The sequence below is a fragment of the Papilio xuthus genome, unplaced genomic scaffold, assembly GCF_000836235.2.
Source record: "Papilio xuthus unplaced genomic scaffold, Pxut_1.1 DF824655.1, whole genome shotgun sequence".
Lineage (NCBI taxonomy): Eukaryota > Metazoa > Arthropoda > Insecta > Lepidoptera > Papilionidae > Papilio > Papilio xuthus.
Genome location: NW_013533994.1, coordinates 1,306,615 through 1,329,954, shown reverse-complemented (window position 1 = coordinate 1,329,954; position 23,340 = coordinate 1,306,615). Strand labels below are relative to the sequence as shown.

Here is a 23,340-nt window from a genome sequence, read left to right as displayed (position 1 = left end):
TTAACGGTAACGTGTTTATTATTATGATAAGTAGCAGGGCCGAAAAACAGTTTTTTCTCGTTTTTTTGAAAAATAATAACTTAGACCAAAAAATACCCAACAGAGAGAGAGCTAATGGGCATAATTACAATTTTGTCAAACCTTTTATAACATGTTAATACCACAAGGAGTGTCAAATTTACAATTAATATATAACTAGAGCTTTATGTATTTGAGCAGAAAAGTTTAGTTTACGATGTCCATTTTTTATATTATTAAATGTATTTGATGCATAGGAACTATTTTCCAAACTATTTTTACACCGTGTATATCTTAAGAATTAAGAAACAATTTCACGTCTCGTTATATACCTACCATCGTTATTAAATTTCAATTTACTGTTTATATTATATTGCAGTAAATAGTATGTTACAAAAAAACAGAACATTCAGAAATGGAATTTAAAAATTAATTGAGTTAAGAAATCCCCATTTCATTAGGCATGTTCAATTATTAAGCGTAACTGTTTACTAAGTTAAATAATGTTAGATGATGGAATTTTAAATAATAAATAGCGAGGGAAAGAATATGTAAATGCTTAGGTTTAAAGAACCTTTCAATGTAGTACTATAACTAAATTATTTAACCTACAATAGCAAATTGTGAAGTACATTAGTGTTAATGATGTTCGAATAGCGTTTCGTATTTTAAGTCACAAGATCCCTTTAATTAATATGTGACGACGTCGGCGGAAAGGCTCAAACGCGCTCGGCGGGCGCGCGCCAGTGCGACCGGACTGCGCCCGCCGCCGCCGGCCACGCACGTCGCACAACGCTCTGCCTGTCGCACGCCGATACCGGCATCGGCATCGTGCACTACCAACATCTAACTGTTTTGATCACAAACCGCCCGAGTGTTTTCTGAAAAACACGACAATATCGCCGCGGCTCGAAGCCGCCTCGCTCCAGTTTTAAGGCACTCACTTAAGTGACCGCGCCGAGGTGCTAAAAAAAAGGCCCTCCGTCCTCACGTATTCGAGGCAGGTGACTTCTGTGTTGTTGTTTTTTATCAGTGATATTTACGTTGAATTGAATATCTTATCTGAAACCTGTCATCGAAGAAAAAGACCATTTCCAATCAAATTTATTTCGATTCTTGGCATCGCCGGGCACGATGATACAAAATGAAGTAGCTATAACGCTTATTAGTTAGATAGAGTGAAGATGAAAACTCGCGAGCTTCGACCGACAAAACTAAGTCAAAAAGGTACGCGTAGTCCAAAGTTGGAGAAACGAGGCGCGAAACAAGAGGTGCGGCGTTCGAAAAATACATCAACACAGAGCGCGACCTCCGGAATCCCGCGGGAACGGGCTAAGAGATCCGGCGTCGAGGCCGTCAAACTACACCTACAGACCACCGGAGGCACCGGCAGGACTTCGCGTTCAGCCACATCGGTAAAGTACCTCTATTTGCCATTTGATTGCTATTAGTTACACGACAAATTAAAATTTGCGAAATTTTATACTTTGCGAATTTTTAGGTCTAGCGTCTGCCTCGCGTAAAGCGTTGCAGCAGTCTGGTCAGTCAAATCGCTGATGTGCTTATTAATTCCATCTCACATATGAAGTAAATAAACAAAGTTACCGGCCATGACGCCTGAGGCATGTGATGCTTTTATCACATTTACGAGATCGTGACGATTGGAGATTATCGTCAACTAGCTAGCCACCTTGGGATAACACAAAATAATATGAAAAATAATGATAATAATTTCTTATTTAAATCTCAGACAAAGGAACAATTCCATTGTTGACATTAACACTTGTTGTATCTATCACATGACAATCTATAAAGTGTAATCAAAATTAACATTGTTAGAGCGCGGAATTTTTTTAGGAATTAAAATGCACGCCCGCGTTATAACTTTTTATGATAAGAACTCTTCGAGAATTTTTAATTTCTTATGTGAATCAAGTAACGTATGCAATGAGCTATTAAATTCTTGATACACGCGCGTTGAAGCTTGTAATGTTTTTTCACTCAAGTTTAATCTAATGTCTATAAATATTCGTTGACTATCGGCGTCGATACAAACGAAACATATACAAACGTAAGTCTTATTTTTAATAGCAGAATACCAGCAACAAAGTTTAGTTATATATTTATGCATCTGAAACATATTGAATCCCAGACGAACAATGATAGCGCCATTATCTTATGTACGATATCACAATCTTAGTTGACAATGGTTTAAAATCAGCTAAAATCACCAGATATTGGTTATTGAAATGGTAGAAATATCAGGTAATTTAATCAACAACATAAGGGTTTAAAAATGTTGAGTGTCAAAATATTCTAATGAATAATTTTCACCTCACGACAACCCTAACATATAACTGAACAAATAAATATCACAACGTGGAATAACATTAGAAGAGATAATATAATTATCAAACATAAGGTATTACTAAAAGAAAATATTGTTTCTCAATTAGCTATAATGAAGAGTTAATTGCATCTAATTGTGCATCGAAACAAAACGGTGTTACACTTCCTTTATTATGATTTATTAAAACTTTAATTGGCATATTTATAAGTAATTCAATTATGGCTTTTTTTCTTACCTGTAAAAATATTTAAATTGTTACATTAAATTGAAAAATCATTAAATGTTTTATTCACCCGCAAGGTGCACAATTACCGTTAATTATTCCGAAAAAAGTTAAAATTAAAAATCAAAATCGAAAATCTTAAAAGTAGATAAGCTACTTTATGTTTCCATATCATTAAGAGCAAACACTTAGGTCAGTAAAGACTATGATATACGATTCATAGTGCACAAAAATATTTATATTTCCTAGAAGTCAAACAATAAATATAAAAAACTTTATTATTAAACCGATGACTTATACATATTAAACGCGTGTAAGTCTTAGATACAATGCTTTAATTGATTCTTCCCCTTGACACTTGCTTACGTTTGTTATAATTAAAGACGGTGTTTTATTTCTATATTATTTACATTTTTTTGTATAATGTATGTTTAATCTGGGAATTGTAAAACTTTCAGAAAAAATCTGTGTCTGGTCTCCTCTGATTCTACTCTATGACACTAGTCAATAGTTCATTAGAAAGAAGTCAAACCAGACAAGTTATCCACAATGTTCTAAGCTGACTTGCGCTAGAAATCTAGCTCGTTAACGGAAAACTACTTTCGCGAACATAACCATTAATACGCTATAATCACAAAACTTGCTATACCTTTAAGGCTAATATAACTTAAATTATATTTGAAGATGTTGTCTTTCCTGCGAAAACATGCGGCTGAACAATAAAAATTGTAACTTTTGGACAGGCAAAATTATGTTACCTATACTTCTTGATCACTTACGTTAGGAATAAATTTAATTTTTTAAAGGTAACATTTGGAGTATAATCTCTTTATTAGATGTTATGCAGTTAAACGAAGTCGCTTTTCGTGACCTCTGTTTAGCTTCTACTGAGCCCCGAATTGAATTTATATACAGTTTTCACCATCATGTGTATTATTTATTCCGGAAGTTTTGTGTTTTTAATTCACAATATATAATTCTAACAATTTGTTAAAACATCAAGATCCCAATAAATAAGCATAAACGAAAATTTAGCTCACGGGCCGGGTAAGGCAGTGTTAATAAGTTGTTAGTACTTAATAGACAAGAAAACTAAATTAATGAACGGGGAGGGTACTGATATGACCGAAAAGAGATCAGACATATATTTTTTGCCAACCGGGTGAAGCTGAGACTTATCGCTAGAAGTATTAATAATTAAGTATAACAAGTATATTCATTCTTTTGCTAAGAACAAATATTTGGACTAATCACTTTTCATACATACATATTTGTGTGGAAAGTGTGTTTTACGCATTGCAATGGAAGCATTGTTCCACTTCTTTTAACCAAGGTCTCATCTGCAAGGTTTCCTTAAAAATAACAACAATAAAGACTGTCATAGCATCAGTATGTCTCAGATGTTGAGTAATATTATTGTAAAGTATAGATAATTTCTGAAACTCTGCCAACTAATACATCCATAAGTGTCTTTGAATTAATAACTCTAATTTTATATAGATTATTAATTTTAATATTCAATGCTAATTTACTTTCAGCTCTGTTATGCTTACTGTTGCAAAGCTTTTTTAAATCTAAAACTAATGTTTACATTCGGCTTACACCGATAGCAGCGAGTGGAAAAAATCTTATCATTACATATCAAAATTATTCTCTTGTAGTTTTTTAAATGTGAATATACTTAAATAACCTACATTCAAATCAGATCAACCTTAATCCAAATCTGTCAATTTGAATGTCATTTATTTACGTATATCAGTTCGTTGAATTCATAATGGTCATTTACCTAACGCGTGTCCTGTATCTCATTTCTTTGTAAAGAATATAAAAATCTCTGTCAACAAAAGAAAAGCATTATTGCATAAAAAACAAAAAATGATATTTTTATTGACAATCTACATTATTTTATTGAAAATCATCGTTTTTACATTTAGCTTAAAATAAGTATATACATTTAAATTAAAGCGCCTACGTCTTTCGCCATCCCTAAGGAATAACACGGTGTTAAGAACCGATCTAAAAGCAAACGCAAACATCTTAATTCGTAACAAAAATATTTAGTCGACCAATGGTTAAGGTAAGTGTTACCAGTTCTTAGCAGATATAAGACGTCACTATAAAAACTACGAAGAACCGTACATCAAAGGTATATTTCTGCTTGTATTATAGAGACAAGACGTTCATAGGCTGGTAAGTGGCAGCCCTTACCCACCAAAGTAATATGGTTGTATTTCTATCGCAAACGAAATGAACAATAGGTGATTGGTGAAGTGATAAAAAATCATAAATGCGTAAATTTATCTATACTTGGAAATTATAATACCATAGTTAATATATAATAATAATTATAATAATAACAAATTTCTCATACATGTAATAATAACAATTTGTATTCAAAGTTCAAATTCATAACTTAATTTGATCCAGTAAACGATTCTCATTAGTCAGTGACGAAATCCGGTTTGATTATTGTTAATGCGACTTGATTATTATCGTCACGAATAATTAATTATGCTTCTGATTTTTTAGTTCTGTAGATATTTAAATATTTGTTTACACAAAAATATTACACTGTTTCAATTATAACAGCTCTTTCTACAAAATGTTAATCGCATTAATTTACTATTATCTTTAATAGTGATTTGACAATACTGTTTCTGTTACTTCTTTTTCATTCGGGACTTTTATAGCCATTCGGCCTTGTAAGTCTTTATAGATGCCTAACTACGAACGCTACTTTATTTAATCTGTTTCAGGAGTAACAAGCAGATAAATTCCAGAAAGATGAACAGTAAACAAACAGCAATGACTCGGTGTCCATTTGGATGAAAAGTAAAATGAAGAATGTTTAAACCCATTCCATAAACAATTTCAAATCAAAAACTTAATAATTAGTTATGTTGAACAACTTTATCTGTTTGCAATTTAGTCTTTTTAGTATATAGAACTGCAGATGTTTTTCTGGCTTAGGGAATAGCAGTATATATCACTTAACACAAATCTTATGTGCCCCAAACCTTTAACACGGCAAGACACATTTAATTCACTTGGCATATTGCATATTAATAATTTTCAATTGTATTAATTATTTTATACCTAAACTAGCAAGCCTTGGGAAAAATTAACGCTATTTTAGACAGATAGACTGTATTTATGGAAGACTACCCGACACTCCAAAATTTATTTTTAAATGTTGATATTGATAACATGTCAATTAAAGAAGTATACAATAAAAAAAATTGTGCACCTTGATCGAGTAAACTGATAAACTGAATCGGCTTAAAAAACAAAAGATTTTAACTCAATAGATAGATCAACAAAAATTATCATTTAAAAAACGATTTTTGGCTACGATAACATACCTCATTGAAAATACCGCACAGAAAACGAAATCTTTTCTTGTTTTAAATAAAGTTAACAAAGGGTAAAATACTAATTTTGGAACACCATAGTGCAAAATACAAATAATAAACTTCATTTTAAACTAAAACAAACACACGCCAATATCAAAATCGACAAAAGGTATAACTTCGGAATGCAACAGACGTAGTACGAATAAATATGCGCATATCCTTTACCCATTGTAACTTTCAATATACAAGGAGTTCGTAAACAACTTTGCTTAAAAGATAACATTATATCACAGACATCATGTGATTGAAATAAAGTTAAGTGGACCATGACCCAAGCTCGTGATAAGGAAGTTCATACTCCCGAAATTTTAGTACGTGTCACTTGCATTTCTTAATATGGTACGCCAACTTTACAATACCCATTCAAACAAGAAAAATAATCTTTTTAAGGTAATAAAAACTTCATTCAGTAGATATCACGTATTTAATTTCTTACTTTTAGAGTTTTCTTATCAGTTCTGATTGAAACATTCAACTGTATCTTTAACAGTGGTATAGCCTGCAGTAAAATTAACTACTGCACTAATGGCGCGACTAGTGCAATACCACGACCACACAGAAGACACGCATGGAATTGAATTAATTCCGAGTTTTCTTCGATAAGTGTGAATAGCAGATGCCAAATTCGGACCCAATTCTCTTACCTACCTTTTTGTTATATGTGAATGATAAGAAGGGGAACTTGACTTGGCGTAAGATCCCCATTTAGTATGGGGAATATGTTTCTTATGTGTTATAATGAAATAATATCGTCTTCGGTTTTTGAACATTATAATTGTACTAGCTGTCGCCCGCGACTCCGATCGCGCGGTATTAAAAAAAACTTAATTAGTAGCATATGTGTCTTTCAGACTATGCTCTCGATGTATGCCAAATTTCATCGAGATCCATACAGCCGTTCTGGAGATACCTTCAAACAAACATCCATCCATCCATCTAAACATTCGCATTTATAATATTAGTAAGATATATCGCGGATAAAAAAAAATCGAAACGAAAACTTATTATAGCAATATTTATGTTATTAGAATACCTTAACGAAACAACAACATCAAGTAATACCTAATTCATAAGCAAATAGTAACAGAAGTAAAAACAAAAAGATTTTAGTCAGAATGAAGCCACTTAAGTTCTTGAAGCATTATACTGATCTCGTGACTGATCTTTAAATGTTATCTTTTATCTGATATATGACTTCTGTGAGTGGACTGTTATATCCCACTATTGTTTTCTTTGTTCGACGCATTACTTGACTATTCAATAGAATATTTTATATCTGTTCAAAATGTAACATTTATTAGTATATGTTAGATATTGGGAATGTCCTAATTAACCGCAGACACGCGAGAGTGTACTAATATCCGTGTGTGGGCAGCGTCTACGGTACTTCTCAGTCCGCCCTTATCCCTTATCAGAGACGAACACTTAAGCCTCGTGACTTCCGAACAAGTTTTCCTAAGCTGTCAACGTTTACATGCGATATCACGATCATCGACTTACTGGATCAGACGTGTGCCGTGCTATCCCTCTATCTTAAGTCCACAAATCGTCGCGCACTTTAATATATCCTCAAATCGTTGTGAAATATTAGATGGTGGAAATATTATATGTCGGTGCGTATATTTTTTTTATTTTAATTTTTTAAGTTATATTTAATGTTTTTTATTATTATATTTAATATTTTTTGAGAATATTTTCCTTTAATTCAATTTGTTTTTGACATATATTATACGAATACTCTTCATATTTTTGCTGTATAGTGTTAAAATACTAAGTAGTTCTTGTTTAGAATTTCGACGTTTTTTTTTTATTTTTACTTTTTTTAAGTAATAGTTTTGGAAACCTCAATTTAAACGCAGAAGTATTTTTTATTTTTTTCAAGATTCTTTTGGAAAGAAAACAATTTTTCCGTTTTCTACGTTTTAAAAACAAAATCCTAATAACAACAAATGTAATTTTATTAACATTCATATAAATTGTAAGAAAGACTTTCTCGTAAATAGAATAATATTTGCGCCGTTTTCTTTACGACTACATTTTCTATTATAAGGCAGACTTATGTCACTCAGATTATATCTCAAGGATGGAATTTTTCAAGACAAATCTGATTGTCATTATTACAATGGAAACATATATGAACATAAAGTTTTATTTCTCTTCGTGTACTCTTGGTGTATTGACATCTAGCCATCGTATCGGTCACCGACATCGAAGTCCTACGTTCAATTTCTAAACATCATATTTTTTTGCGATTATTATTGTATCTGTTATATACAGAAGTTATTTTAATGCCACTATTTTAAATATGTTATTTAGTAAAACCATTAAAAACTTATTTACTTTTTACTTAAATATGTCGTTTAGTTTTTCATTAAGCTAAATTTCATTTTTGATTAAACTTTTTATAAATAATTTTTAATTCCGAAAGCGGTCAAATCATTTTCGTGGTTTGATTTTCTTTTCATATTATTTGTCAAATTTTTAATACGACTGTTTCGTTGTTTTGTTAAAGTTATTCGTGTTTAGATTTTATATTAACAAACAAGCTTACGAAAATCAGTCCAATTTAAAAATAATAAAAAATGGAACAATTACAGAAAGGCATCAATATATAATGACGAACATCAATGAGGATCTCTGAATAAAATTTCATAACCATACCTTGACGCGGTCAGCGCCGCCGTCACGCAACTCTTCTACGATGCAAGAATAATAATTGCCAAGGAAAACATCGTATCTACTTCATGCCCGGGATATTCAATAATTTAATTGCTTATTGTTATCAATGTTTTTCCCATATTTATATTTCCGTTACACGTAATATTAGAACTTCGCTAATTCATTGAACATTTCGTCAGATAGTTTTAGATAAATATATTATTCAAATATTAGTCAGCATTTTAACTCAAGGACTAAAATCGGATTCAAACTAAAAATATATATAAAGCCAACATTTATTGGCAGCTCCACAAAATATTAATGTTTAGGACCTTTGGTTTTATTAAATCAATTTTTTAAAGAGTATCGACAAATAACTAAAATATTATTAACGTATCGTTTTCAATTCAAAAAGGACGAGTAGGAAAATGATTATTAATAATATTATTAGTTTTATTTAGCGTGTCAATTGTAGCCCAATTGACATGTAGCGGCGTGCAAGGATAGACGGCTCACAGTGAACATACAGAGTCAAACATACATATAATGTCAGACAGAACGCAGTGACGACTGCATTACTCTGTGTAGCGCTCTTTTAACTATTTGAATTTGTGAAGTGTTGACAACAATTTTTTCAGAATGGTGAGTGAGATTATGCAACTAATCTTATAGTAACATGTTAGGTACTATTATTAAAATTAAATTGGTAAAAGTATTAGATTTTTTTTACATATTGTGTTATTATATTAAACCTACATATATAATTATACAAAATATTTTCTTTACTATTGCAATATTGATCTTTGAAATGAAATGTAAATTTAGTATTATTAGCGACATAAATCAAATTACAAATATTTTACTTTATACCTATTGAGGCTGAATAATAAAATTTGCAAGTCTTTGTAATGAAATAACACGAAAAGTACTTTAATATTTAACAAATAGTTCCATACTTGTAAAATAAAATAGCTAACCAAATTGTACTATACGCATTTACATTATTACATCTGTCCACTTTTCAACCCAGTTCTCGTATACGTCACAATATTTTTCGACAAGTAATTAAATCAAAACCATGTTAGTTTTTCTGTTAAACAATAGAACAAGTCAACCACGGAACTTATTTGGCAAACAAATATACATGTTTGACGATTGCTAATAAATCGAAACAGTAAACATATAAAATTTTACACTGAATTTGTTAACACATAGCTAACATATGCCTTGATAATATGATAAACATATTGATGGTATAACTCAGCTTTGTGTCATGTGAATGCGATTAGAACCCGACTGACAATGTATAATCAATTCCAGCAGTTAACATTTTGTGCAAACTGTACATGAATAAGAGTAAACAGTCACTTTTTTTGCATTGTTAGACTTATTTTTAACAACGTTAATGTTACTTTAAAGTCTATTAACCTTAATTTATTTTTTATTGCCTTCGTAAACATATAATGGAAAAACGTTTATGGTAACGTTTATACAGTAATAAAAATCAGAGAAGAAAAGTTCTTACTTAACACAATAGAAAATACTGCATTTTCTTAAATGAAAAACTTTTTAATCCATAAGTATATAGCAATTTTAAAATCGTTTTATTATAATATACTAATAATAGGTATCCCGAATATCTTAGTTTTATTGACAAACTCTACAAATTGATTTGAATAGGATTAATTAAGTACTATAAATTTATGCGGGCTCGTAAGTTATGTTAATACTTCGATAGTTATTGGATTAAATTAAATTATATTTTGTAATAGTAAATTGAAACATTTATATTTAGTTTAGGTCAGGTTTTAAATATTAGAATTATGTTAAATTCATTTAAAAACTTACTTTTAAGCTCCGGAGAACGATAAATTTTTTATCACCCTTTTATTCAAAAATATTTGAATTTATATTCACAAGAAAGCTTATAGAAGTGAATAGTAATCACTGAAACCTCATCATCATCATCATCATCATTATCAGCTTACTACACGTCCCCACCGAGGGGATCGCAGCCTATTTAAGTTAGGGTTGATTAGCCCATAGTCAACCACACTGGCCCTGGGTTGGTTGACTTCACACATATCTTTGAATTTCTTCTCAGACACATATATCTGAAACGTTTGAGTTTAATTAGTTATTGGCCTTAAACGATTACAAAGCATTGATACGGAACAAACTAATTTGTTGTTGTGTTAGTTTTCAACAACAAATTAGTTTGTTATAATAAAATAAAGGATAAAGGACATGTAAGTTTGTGTGTATATTATAAATGCAATAGAGTTAGATCAGATTTGTATATACACACACCATTGATTTAGATAGTATTTATGTCTCTACATATGTAAATATGTCGAATAGATTATTACAAAAAGCGAATACAATCGCATCAATTATACATTTCTTGCTATCGCTCTAGGATATTGCCATAATTACTATAAACAATGGCAATTATAATTATCCTTTTTAGAGTCATAAATTAAACACAATACTTTGTTAACTACTTCTTAATTTCACCTACTATCTCTAAATGGAGATATACACAATTGATTCAAAATAACATGTTAATAATAAAACGACGTGGAAATTAAAGTTAATACAGTGAAGGAAAACATCGTGATGCAAACGATTACCTGCGCAGAAATTCAACGAAGTGTGTGGTAACCAATACCAATCAGTACTGGACCTTAGTCAACCATGGTGTGACCTAATTTAGGGTAGGATCTAAACCTTCGGTGAGGATATTATAAATGAGCTGACTACATAAAACGTGATTTATCAAGTCTACGTTTCTCATCTTAAACCGAATTAAGATTTAATCCATTGCAACTAATATCTATAATTATAACGAATAAAAAGAATTGTTGCTAGTCTCATTCATTTACACATTCATATTATAAACAAGTCTTATTGAAATGTTTTCCCTTTTTCAATATCAATGTCCATCGTCGTCACGTGCTCACTGGTCGCGCCGTGAGGTCGCTTCGTTTAACCCACTTCTGTGAGAGCTGCTCAACAATGATTTCATAATTCCATACAAACAATTAGCTAATAGAAACTGTTTCCGACACAGTCTCATCATGACTCATTTGTACACTCCACAAATGTTCAAGTATGTGACAAAAGATAAATAAAAATATTACAAACTAATTACAAGTGTTTTTTTTATAACAAAGAATATATAAGATTTTATTCTTTTTTCAAAAACGGTATTCTTTTAACTTAAAACATTCTTTTTTCAGTTAATAATTTGTAACTTTCATCAGTATATATTATATATATACTGATGAAAGTTACAAATTAAATATAATAACTCTATATTTAAGAATTTAGAACTTTTCATTATTCGTTATTCCTATATTTATTATTCATATTAATTTAATGAGACATATGTCCACTAGTCTCTACTAACAAGATTAATTTAAACTATTTCCTTTTTAATTTTATTTATAACGTATTATAAGTATTTTAAGATCAAAACAATTATTTCTTAAAATGACGATCTTCGTAGCTTGTCATTTAAGTATGTCAGTAAATACATATAGTTATCGGTAATGTGATAAGTTTACGGTTTTCCTTTATTAACAAGTAGTAATTTACACTGATAAACCGTTGAACTTTGTTGTGCTTATAAAGATAGAAGATATAGATAGAATTGGCTAAAGGATCGTCTTAATTTTTAATATCGTTAGATAAGCGGGCGCGACACACGCATAGTCGCGGTCAACGTAAACGACCGCATAATTGGTACCTCGTGGCTTTGGCTCGTGGCCGGCTCCTCGTGAGCGATCATGTGATTGTGATGAGTCCACTTAAGCGAATAAATACACAACCGTTGCCCTCAAACCTCTATTATTAGTATTAGATTCTGTTTATATTTTAAATTTTAGAATTGCTAACATTGCGAATGATATGACATCTCTTTTGTTATTGACCTACTTTTGACCTTGCTTACTCCCACATATCAATAAAAACATTTTATAGTTAACATAATCTAAACGTACTAAACCTTAACAAATATTGTTTCATCGAATTTGTAGATAAACTAAAATTTGGAATATAAAATACTACGTCAGTGTTCTTCGCTTGACTATCATAATAACTCCCATTATCTTAATGACTTCCGTAACAACAGCATCCTTTTAATTAGACATATCTATGATACCAGTTAGCGGTGGAAATATACAACTAACCGATCTCCTGTAAAAAATATCAATATGGTTCCCATCTGTAGATTATTTAAAATTTTGTCTTATTAATACTAAACAATCTTATGTAGATGACTCTATTTAGTCTCTATTAAAGGTTAATCTGTTCGGTAAAACTAATAATCGAATCAAACTTCTAAATAGAAAATAAAACAGAGATATTTCACTTTCAGTATTAATAAACAAATTGAGGTTCATTTGATACCGGTTGAATTATTATTTATACATTATAAAAACTTATTAGGTTTTTTTTTACGAATTTATAATTGACCGTTTAAGTTTTTGAGTCCAAAAAAAGTTACTGAATTAGAAGATTGTGCCGATATTAATTTATCATTACTAAACGCATCTAATATTTAACAATATTATGAAGTGTATAACAATAATAAATAATATATTAACATTTCTTCAAAAATATGAAAATTAATAAACGCAAAATCTAAATACAAAAAAATCAGCAAGAAAAATAATAACCAATGCGTGTAAAGTCCCACACTACTTTACATAGTATCCGAAAAGGTACTAACTTACGGTGAGTTTCCACTGCGATTATTACCGCAGAAACTCTAATACATAAATATATTGCTACACCTTTTATTCTCTTTGTAAAACAGGGACAACAATATTTTGTACACGTCGGTAGTGGAAAACGACTGTAGGTTATAACTATATTTGCCAAGTTATTCGAGGCTTCATGTCAAAATATGTGAAGGCGGGGATAATACAAAATTGTTTTCAGTGCACCGTTGTCTGTCGAACAATGTAAGACGCGCGTACAAACTCATTGTCAGTGATAAAAAAATACCCTAGTTCCCGCGAAAAGCGTGCTTTGCGCTATCGACAGTTAAAATTACATTTTTTATGTTCCTAAATGTTCTTAACAATTAGTTATTAAAGCAATTTACGAAAATGTACGTAATTTTTTATTAAAAAATATACATATAATATATTTTTTTATTTTTCCTAAAAAGTTATGGTAAACTACCCTTACCGCATAGAACATTGAGAAAACTGTGAAAAATGTAATAAATTTATACCAAATAATTCACTATCCAATTTTTATCATTTTTAGAATATTTTTATTCTTTTTTCCCACAGGTACGCAAAACGAGCATCCGAATGACGGCAATTAAAGAATATCCTTTCGATCTCAGCGATTTGCAAAAGCAAAACGCAGGAGGCGAGCAACGCCGCGTTTCGGAACTTAACCCCGGAACAATTGAAACCGCGCCCTTTGAAGGCAAGAGAAAAGTCTCAATCATGGCTGACGAAAAGAGCAAAGACAGAGAAAATCAGCCATCAGACAGGTAATATAACTTTCTAGTTTTATGTCAATCAAATTAAAACATCATTCTATGCATCTAATAGGTTATAATATCTCATTATAAATTAATTATTACAAAATGTTGTTGGTGCCGTTCACAACGAATTCAAGTCGCGCGACACAACCTACCCTTAGACTTATACTTAGACGTTTTGACATAATTATGCAAATATTTGAAGTGGCACTAACCAACCCGATGCCCCGTTCACCTCTTGCAGGTGCCTAATTGCTCTGTTGGTGTCAGTAGAATCAAATAAGTCACTGTCAAATAGTTTAAAGGCGTCAGCGATGGTGTCCTGCGGATACACCTGATGATATTTAAACTGTAGAAATTACGAGTAAAACCGCAAGATTCAAACTATACGTTACTGAAGATCACAAACTATAGTACATCTACAAAACATTGTAGATGTTATAATATTACATTAGATAGCGTAACGTTTCTGTTAAAAAAGTTTTTTTAAATTTTAATCTAACTATGGCCATGCAGCGTAATACAGGCGCAATAACTAGGCCATCAACATGTTGTTTTTCCGTAATAAAATACATATAATAATTTCTTACTAGATACACATTTTGTTTTTCTCTAGTTAAATGTAAGTTACCTCGAAAATAATATCAAAATATAATATAACAATAGATTACATTTAGTAGATACATTTTTTCCTGGAAACAATTTTTATAATTCAAAACGTGTAACTGGTAGTCAGGGCCGTTCATCTTAACTTGGCCACCGAAGCTGCGTGTCCATTCTACACAAACTTCCGCTATTGATCTTTCCTATAATTTTCCTCGTAAATATTGTCACACCTTGTAAATCAAGTTGCCTATTGTAAATTTTTCTAACTTCTCATGTTTATTTGTAGAGATAAAAATAGGCTCTCTTAGATTTTACCTCTTACATCATTTAAAGTTTGGATATTTTCAAACACATTTAAGAATTCGTCTCAACCTAAAAAAAAATCCGGATCAGCTAGCTATAATAGTAGTTATAGTTTTAAATACGAGTATTAAATAAAAAAAACTCGAGTTCATTTTCAATTCACAAGTAATAAGAAAATGTGACCGAAATGTTTTTGAGATTTAACAGTCTCAACGATCATTTTATTAATGTAGATAAGAAAATGCGCCTGTGAGAATTAATTAGCACTTTTGCATCAGATAAGCTTTGAATCTAATAATAGTATAACATTCACGCTAACTGCGTTGCCTTTAAACCAATTGCTTAAAGATATTTACGTGAAATATTAAAGAAATTAAATATTTCTGGTAAAGCTCATAAAATACATCTTTCAGTGTATACATAGATCAAGCCAATACAAATATATATATATTTTTTAGAAGTTGATTAAATAAGAGTAAGTCTAAATTGGTAGTTAAAAAGCTCTTAAAAGTCTAAAGACGGCTATATGCTCGCTCATGTCAGCTTAATATTACCTTTTCATAAAATTGTTATCAGTCCTGTAAGTACGTGTCATAAAACTTTTTACGACCAATACTATAATATAAATAATATTAATATTATATTTAATGAAATGTGATAAACTAGAATGTATTTGAGATTAGTGAAATTATTTTTTACCCATGTGACAAATACTATTCCGTTTATTCCGCGCGACGACGTTACAGTATTATGTATGTCAAGCAACGCAACACGTACCCGAAAGACACGTACATATACCCGGAATATAACCTACGTATTAACTTAACCACGCTCTGCTACCATCGTATTGTGCCGAACAAGACGGTTGCCGAACGACGTATATATAGAAAAGGCACTTATCCCCTCGATGCCCGTTCACCGGCTGCAGGTGCCTAGTCACTCTCTCGGTGTCAGTCAAGTCAAATAAGTCCCTGTCATACAGTCCAAAGGCGCCAGCAATGCTGCGCTCCTGATTCATCCGATGCACCGCTTCACGTGAGCGTGCTATAGACCCGTCGCTATCGGACCGAACGTTTACATGTAAACTTAGCGACCCGGTACGCTAGATAAACCGAAATTACTTCCGACGACTTCCGATTCTGAAACTCAACTCCTCTCACTGGTGTCTACTCACTCTCTTCCCCGTACCCCCCGCAGGCCCCGCGGCCGACCGTAGCGGTGAGGGATTCCGAAACTACCCGCTTGTGCGGAAGAATAACAGTGAGCCGACCTACCTTATCTTGGTATAAACCGACAACTTTAAATTTTCATAATTTCAATATGACGTCAGTATAACGCAACTACAACGAACAATTACTAAACCTATTATTGTTATTTATTTTATTAGTAATCTCATTTCTCACTTGATGTCTCTAACAAATAAAAAAATCAACAAAGTTTCTTTATCTGTAAAACAGACTTACATTATTCTCATAATAGTCTCTGTAACATTTTTTTGTTATTTATTATAAATACAAATCCTCAACAAATTTTGACATTACGAGTGATTCATGTCATTGTTTTAAATGAACTATAGCGAAACCATTAAGCGAAACTAAATTGCCTTTTCTTATTTAAAATACTTAAACAATGTTATGTTTGATATAAGTAATTTAGTGGATATTTTTAAGAAAAGCCTCATAATTTATGTAGTCGTGGTGTAAAGTATCCGTAGCTAATCAATCCTGAAGTAAAAGTTGACTGTTGCACCTAAACCAAAATTAAAAAAAATAAATCCGAGGTTAATCCTTATAAGACATCATATTTGATAGTTATTAAAATTGTAAAACCATTACAATGTCACCGAATAACGGACACCGTATCAATTCCCGAATAAAGAGGTTCGTAAAATAACCGGGTTAAAACTGGTCTCGGAATAAACGTCATATTAGTTTTATTGTTTACGGTTTTTAAGTAACAAAGTTTTGTTGAAAGCAACGGTTACTTTCCTATATTTATCATGGCTTTATAGTTTTCACGTGATCCATTCAGCGTACAAACATTCCGTTCATTATTGTTACGCATCATGTGACTCTATTTTGTGAAAGCTGTAACAACAGCCAGTTATTTCGAATAATCATCCTGTAAATTAATTAAAAACATGCACAAAGTTAACCTGCATAATTAGTTTATGTTCTGTACTTAACCTGTATAACCTGTATAATGTGGTTTATAGATACATATTTATTTTTCTTTGCTTTAAATCCCTTCAACATTTTTTTTTATTTTTTATAATAAATAAAAAAGCAATAATAAAATTACGATAAGGCAACCAATGACTCGAATTCAGAATTAGAATAAAAATTCACTATTATTCGAGCCGCTTTTGTAATACCTATCATTAGGTATATTTACTTTACATAAAACCATTCACTTAATATAATACATATATACAAAGTTTCATTAATTGATTTAACGAATCGATTATAATATTTTGATCTCATACACAAACCTATAAATAATGATCCATGAACTGGAGGCTATACTGGTGTACTCGTAGTTGTATTTGAACGTACCAATACCTTCCAATAAGTTCGGAACATGGCGCAAAAAGTTTACCCACACAAATATACTAGTACAAGCGTCATCACGTGCTATAACTGTCCATTGTTACATGTAAATATATCACTCTATTATATTGCTTTGTTATGATACGTTTTTGCCTCGTAAATATAATTTTACAATGTGACAACAGAGGTTGGTAGTTTTAAATACTTTTAAATGTCACTATTAAACAATGCCATAGGTATAATTATGAAGTACATCTAAGTAAGTATATAACCTTACCTTATTACCTTAGTCATATAGTTGCAATGATCTGGAAATGAGCAATATATTATTACATATAAATTCTTTCCTTATATTTATAAACAAACAAACGTTTACTTAATTACTTTGGAAGTCGAAAATTTTTCAATTATCTACTAGTGCTACAGCTTCACAATGCTTTCCTTAATGTCAGCTTACAAAATTTCTTATGGAAAAGTTATGTTAGAAATGGTATAAACATAACTATTAAATTGTTAAGCATAAACATGTTACTTTTAACCATTTCTATATTTATTCTTTTGAAGTTTTTATGTCATAATGTATAATAAGAGACGCAAGTCTGCGTAGAACTCAGAAGATGAATATCATAACCACGTGGCCGCATTTTTATAAGTGCAGAAGTGTATTTCTGTTTTAATTCGATTTTTTATTATCTTAATCCTTTTGGTTGTAATCGTACTACTACGTAAATAAAATGCCAAGCGCCTATCAAATTATTACTGCAATTAAGCGGTAACATGAAATTGCTGTATTTCTTTTAAATATACAAAGGGAACCTTATTATATCATATCAATTATTTTTAATAATGTCACCATTTACCTAAAAAGCATAAAATTATGTAACAGTAAATCTAAACAAAGGAGGAATATTTTGTATAATTCCGCATCGATGCTATGCATTGTATGATTTCGCGCCGATATCTTCGTCATCTGCAATCCTAAAACAAACAGTACGTGCGAAAGTGCCTATGTCAGTAACAAAAACTTTTTTGAAGCACTTGCATAAGTGTAATGATCGTGTACGCGGAAAAGATTAAAGCCCGTTGTTTTCAACGGCTTTATACTAAATCGGCAAGTCATTTTATAATTCGAAGGGAACACAAAATGTAATAACATCGCCAATCACTTCCATTTACAAAAAGAAAAACATAGTAAGATATTAAATTTCACAAGTGCATTTTATAATAAGATCTCCTTGTTTTTTACGGTAACTCCTATACTTGTAATTTCTCATGTTAACAGACTAATAAAAAAACGCCGTGTACAAAAAGTAACTGGTCCGTCGCTCAACGGTACATCCAACTATATATTTCTAGTCACGTTACGTCTAATCCAAATATAATAGCAAAATAATACTTATCAATAATGAAGTTAAACAAAAATGTATACCGCTATGACTGACCCATGTTGTATACTGCATTTCGTAAACCACAGGCAACATACCTGCAGCAAGATACTATTTAAATATTATTTTATATGTTCTTGTGCCTGACTTCATTACGTGCCCTACAAACCATAATAAGGTCAGACAAACATGTAGTTTATATAGTGCAATTTTTATGCAGTTTATAATTATAAAAAGACATCATTTTCTATTTCCTTAATCAGTAAAATACATTTATATTATTTAATACAAGAAATAAAACACATTTTAAATAATCATAACTGACTTTTGTAAAATAAACACGTCCAAAAACAAAAATAACTTAAAATAACTAACTCGTTTATGACTTTAGAATGTAAAAAAATTGTCAAATTATGCAATAATTTGTACACATTTTGAGTAAACTAAGAAATTAAAAAAAAAATACTAATAATGAAAAATGTCGATGGCTTGTAAAATTAAGGTTTTGTTATTTTGTACCCAGAGACATTAATTGCAGAATTTTACGATAACTGTATAGTGATAAGATCATCACGTTTCTAACATCTTTGTTAGACTGCAACTAGTTAAGGAGTATCTCAATATTTTTCAACTTCTTTTCTTGATCTCACGAATATTTTTAATGGAAATTAAAGATTGTGACAATAGGTATTAAGGAACACAAATGAAAGTTAATAGACATGTGCATTTTATATTAATATTTTAGTATCTTTGTTCACCTTGGAATTTTATTAAATCAACACAAAGTAGCAAATTACACTAAACAAAATTGATTTAATTTCTTTTAAATATTGAATGAAGTTGTTGTTTGTGCCATAGAAAAATGTTCTCCATGTTACAAAACATCGTTCAACAAGTAATTATCACGATAACAGAGCTGGAAAATGGCTGGCTGGAAAATGGATAAACCAAAAAATATTAACAAAAAAATTACGTTATAGTATCGTAATTGTTGTCGTTGAATAAATATGTATTTTTGTTGTACTGTTACAATACTCTAACTGCGGAGAAAATTGAAAAAAAAAAAACAAATGAATTCAGTGCCTAAAAACGTGGACTGTTTTCAAGCGTCTTTTGTTCAGGTTATTAGATATGGTTCGTGCTTAATGCGCATTCCACATTCCGATGCAGGGATTGTAGCTTATGAAACAATACATGATTTTTATTATTTGCAGAAATAATCGAACATTACAGATGCCGATTTATGGTACACTTTACCTAATTTATTTTCGACTTTTTTTTTATTTTGTTATAAAAATATGAATCCAGCTTGTAATGTTTCAATAATAATTTGAACGTCAACATTGTGATGATAATAATGTCGATTGTTGCGAGTCGCGAGAAAGGGATATGCGCGGGCGGCGCGGTGAGTGCGGTCGGGACGGGCGATGTTGCCGATGTTTGATGGAATGGAAGATGTTTTAAAAACAGACTATAAACAGGCGAGCTCCGTGCGGACGGTGAACGTCGGCGCTCATTCAGTAGCACTGAACAACGGCGACGTCGCGGCAGCAACCCTATCCGATGTTTGAGACTTCGCTACGACGGAGGGCTTTGTAGTTAAGCAATTTTTTGCGCGACGGCCAATGACCGGCCCACGGGCCCGCGGTGCTGAGCGGCGCTTGGCGGCGGAGGCAGTCACGTGCCCGGGGTGAGGCGCGGCGGGCGACTCCACTCGCAGCTCGCAGCCGAGCCTTCTCTTATAAGATGCACACTCGCCGCGTCATAGGTGTGAAGCGTGCACGGCCGAGCGGCATGCCCCGTGCGCACTCCGATACGATCGCATGCCGATATTTACTTTTAGTTTAATTATATTCGCATAGTGCCATGTAGGATGTCTCACAGTAGCCTCAGCTGTCACTATGACAGCTATCTCCCCTCGGATTCCTCCCTCGAGACAGACGCACTTAACCGACATTGGTAAGTTACTTTTAAAATTTACTTATCCAATCAAACTATATTTAAAAGTCACATAATAAACTACATCGAATCAGTATTTAAAATAATAACAAGAAATTAGATTCTGAATTATATATTTTTTTTTAAATATTAGCAATATTTACCAAATCTCCTAAAAGTAAGTTACCAAAGTTTCTAAGAATAGTTAATTGATTGCATTATGATAGATATTGGCAGTTAGAACATTTTCATTTCATAAATTTATGAAGCTGTAAACATATTTTATTTAAGTGTTAATTAATATAATATATATTTAACTTGAAAAGTGCGATTTGACTTAAAATATAAAACTAAAATAAGTTTTCCTTCGTAACATTGACTCACATTTTATTCGTTGTATGCATTAAATATTGACTGTATTCAATAATAAGCGGTAAGAAATCCTGCTTAAAGTCGATATCAAATTCTTAACACGTGCACTATCGAGAACAATATACAACAATATTTCAAACCAGATGCTGCTTGTTTAAATAACCGATTTATTATTACAAATATGTACCGTATTGAAATAAAACACACCTATTCGACCCACATGCGACCTCTGTTGTCATGGGCTTATGCCGGCGACGGCGGGGAACAAACGCGTGGCCACATCACAATCATACCCTCCAGTCATATAAACTGTTCACTAGTCATTGCGTATAAACAATGACCCAGTACGCCACAAAGTTTTCCATCCGTTAAAACCTTATGCCACGTACTTACTTTCAATTCAAGTTAACCCATAACTTTAAGGTTAAATCGACGGACTGACTTTGTAACTTTCAATTCAACAATTTGATTGCAGCCATAGTTGCTGCATTTAGAAAATGAAAATAATATTTTTAGGTTTTTTAATCAATTTATAACATTGATAAAATGTGTTCTATATATGCACATACACTAAAACCTAATATAATTATTTTATAACTTCGTGTTGTCCTAAATTTAAAACGATAGTTGATTGCATCAGCCATTGTTCAACCTTTGGTTTCGGTTACGATAAAAAAAAACAGTTTTACTTTACAGTACTGTTTACTTCATGTCCTGCGTGAGCTTAAGTGCATACAAACTTGTCTAGAAACCTACGGAAATGAACTTGCTCTACAAAAAAGTTAGTTGCCTTCATAGTCACATGACACATTCATTTATGGGCAAAGCGGACTAACCTTAACCTAATACAGGGTTAGAAAACTCGAGGCGACTATAAGTCAATTACATACCCTTGAAATTTAAAATGAGTTGATTCAATTTATTTCGAACTTACGTTTTAAAGTCAATATAACGTATTTATTAGTAATTATATCGTTCATAACTTGTTCGTAACTTGGCTTGACGACTACTTTTAATGCCCTTTAATTTTAATTGACCATTCGATTCCAATGGCCTTATAACAGTTTTAAATGCTTGGATGAACATTGCTCAACAATGAAGGGTTGATAGGAAAATTTCCATTGCTAATATTAATTGTTATAACATTCATTATTTATTTGCCTCCAGGAATGGCCGGGTGTCAGCGCAAGCGGAAGGACCATCGCGTCGCAAGAGCAATCTACACAATGCCATGGCGGCCGAAATGGACTCCTCATGGGGTAGGATTACATTATTTTTCTACATAAATCATTTAAGTTACGAAAGCTAAAGAGGCCGTTATTGTCGCCTCAAGTTCTAGGAAGGAACATTGAGTGAGCGAATGGCTTTATTTTAAACAATCACGTACCCTATGTAATATGGCAAAGTGAAGAAAGCTATGAGTTCACCACTTATCATATTTATTCGAATAGGCTTTGTTAAAGGAATGTTAACTGATTTTACACAAATAATAAGCTGTTGCGTTTGGCGCGGTCAGCAAAGGAAAGTACGATAGACTAACTAAAGCATAAAAATCATCGCTATTTGCGATTTTCTTGTAAGAAATTGAAATATCATTAAAAATATACACTGATGTAATTATTTATAATACCATTATATAATTAAGAAAATACATGACAAGTTTAATTAAAAAAAACATACAGACGAATTGAGTACCTCCTTCTTTTTGGAGTCGGGTTAAAGCGAGTAAGAATCAAACAAGATTCCTTTCGGTTATTTTTTCTAAATCTATAATATAAATTGTATTAAAATACTAAATAATAAAGATAATGTTCAGTTTCAATAAGATTACGGAAATAGAAAATAAAGAAAATTATCAATCTTCGATATCAATAAAACGTACAAGTGTAAAAGATTTAAAAATCTTGCTGCGTACAAATGCTATTAGAGTGTTGTTGCTAAAAAGACTAATAATTGGCGACAGTAGTTCTTATTATTTCGATATAATGGTAATATCTAATACGACTTGTTTCCTGATAA

General features: G+C 31.6%; 1 protein-coding gene across 5 annotated transcripts in view; it reads left to right on the top strand.

Moving 5' to 3' along the window:
• The first annotated feature begins 782 nt into the window (after positions 1-782).
• Positions 783-23,340, top strand: part of LOC106127646 (mitochondrial sodium/hydrogen exchanger 9B2) — a 31,463-nt gene continuing 8,905 nt past the window's right edge. Inside the window, exons 1-3 of one of the 5 annotated variants that reach the window (XM_013325800.1) lie at positions 783-1,433; positions 13,969-14,177; positions 22,489-22,580. In XM_013325800.1, coding sequence (XP_013181254.1) covers positions 1,203-1,433; positions 13,969-14,177; positions 22,489-22,580 — 532 coding nt within the window. In that variant the 5' untranslated portion in view covers positions 783-1,202. Of the gene's footprint in view, positions 1,434-7,292; positions 7,618-9,210; positions 9,305-13,757; positions 13,782-13,968; positions 14,178-20,686; positions 20,971-22,488; positions 22,581-23,340 lie in introns of those variants that run through there. The other 4 variants (XM_013325801.1, XM_013325803.1, XM_013325804.1 and 1 more) reach the window with 4 other exon arrangements.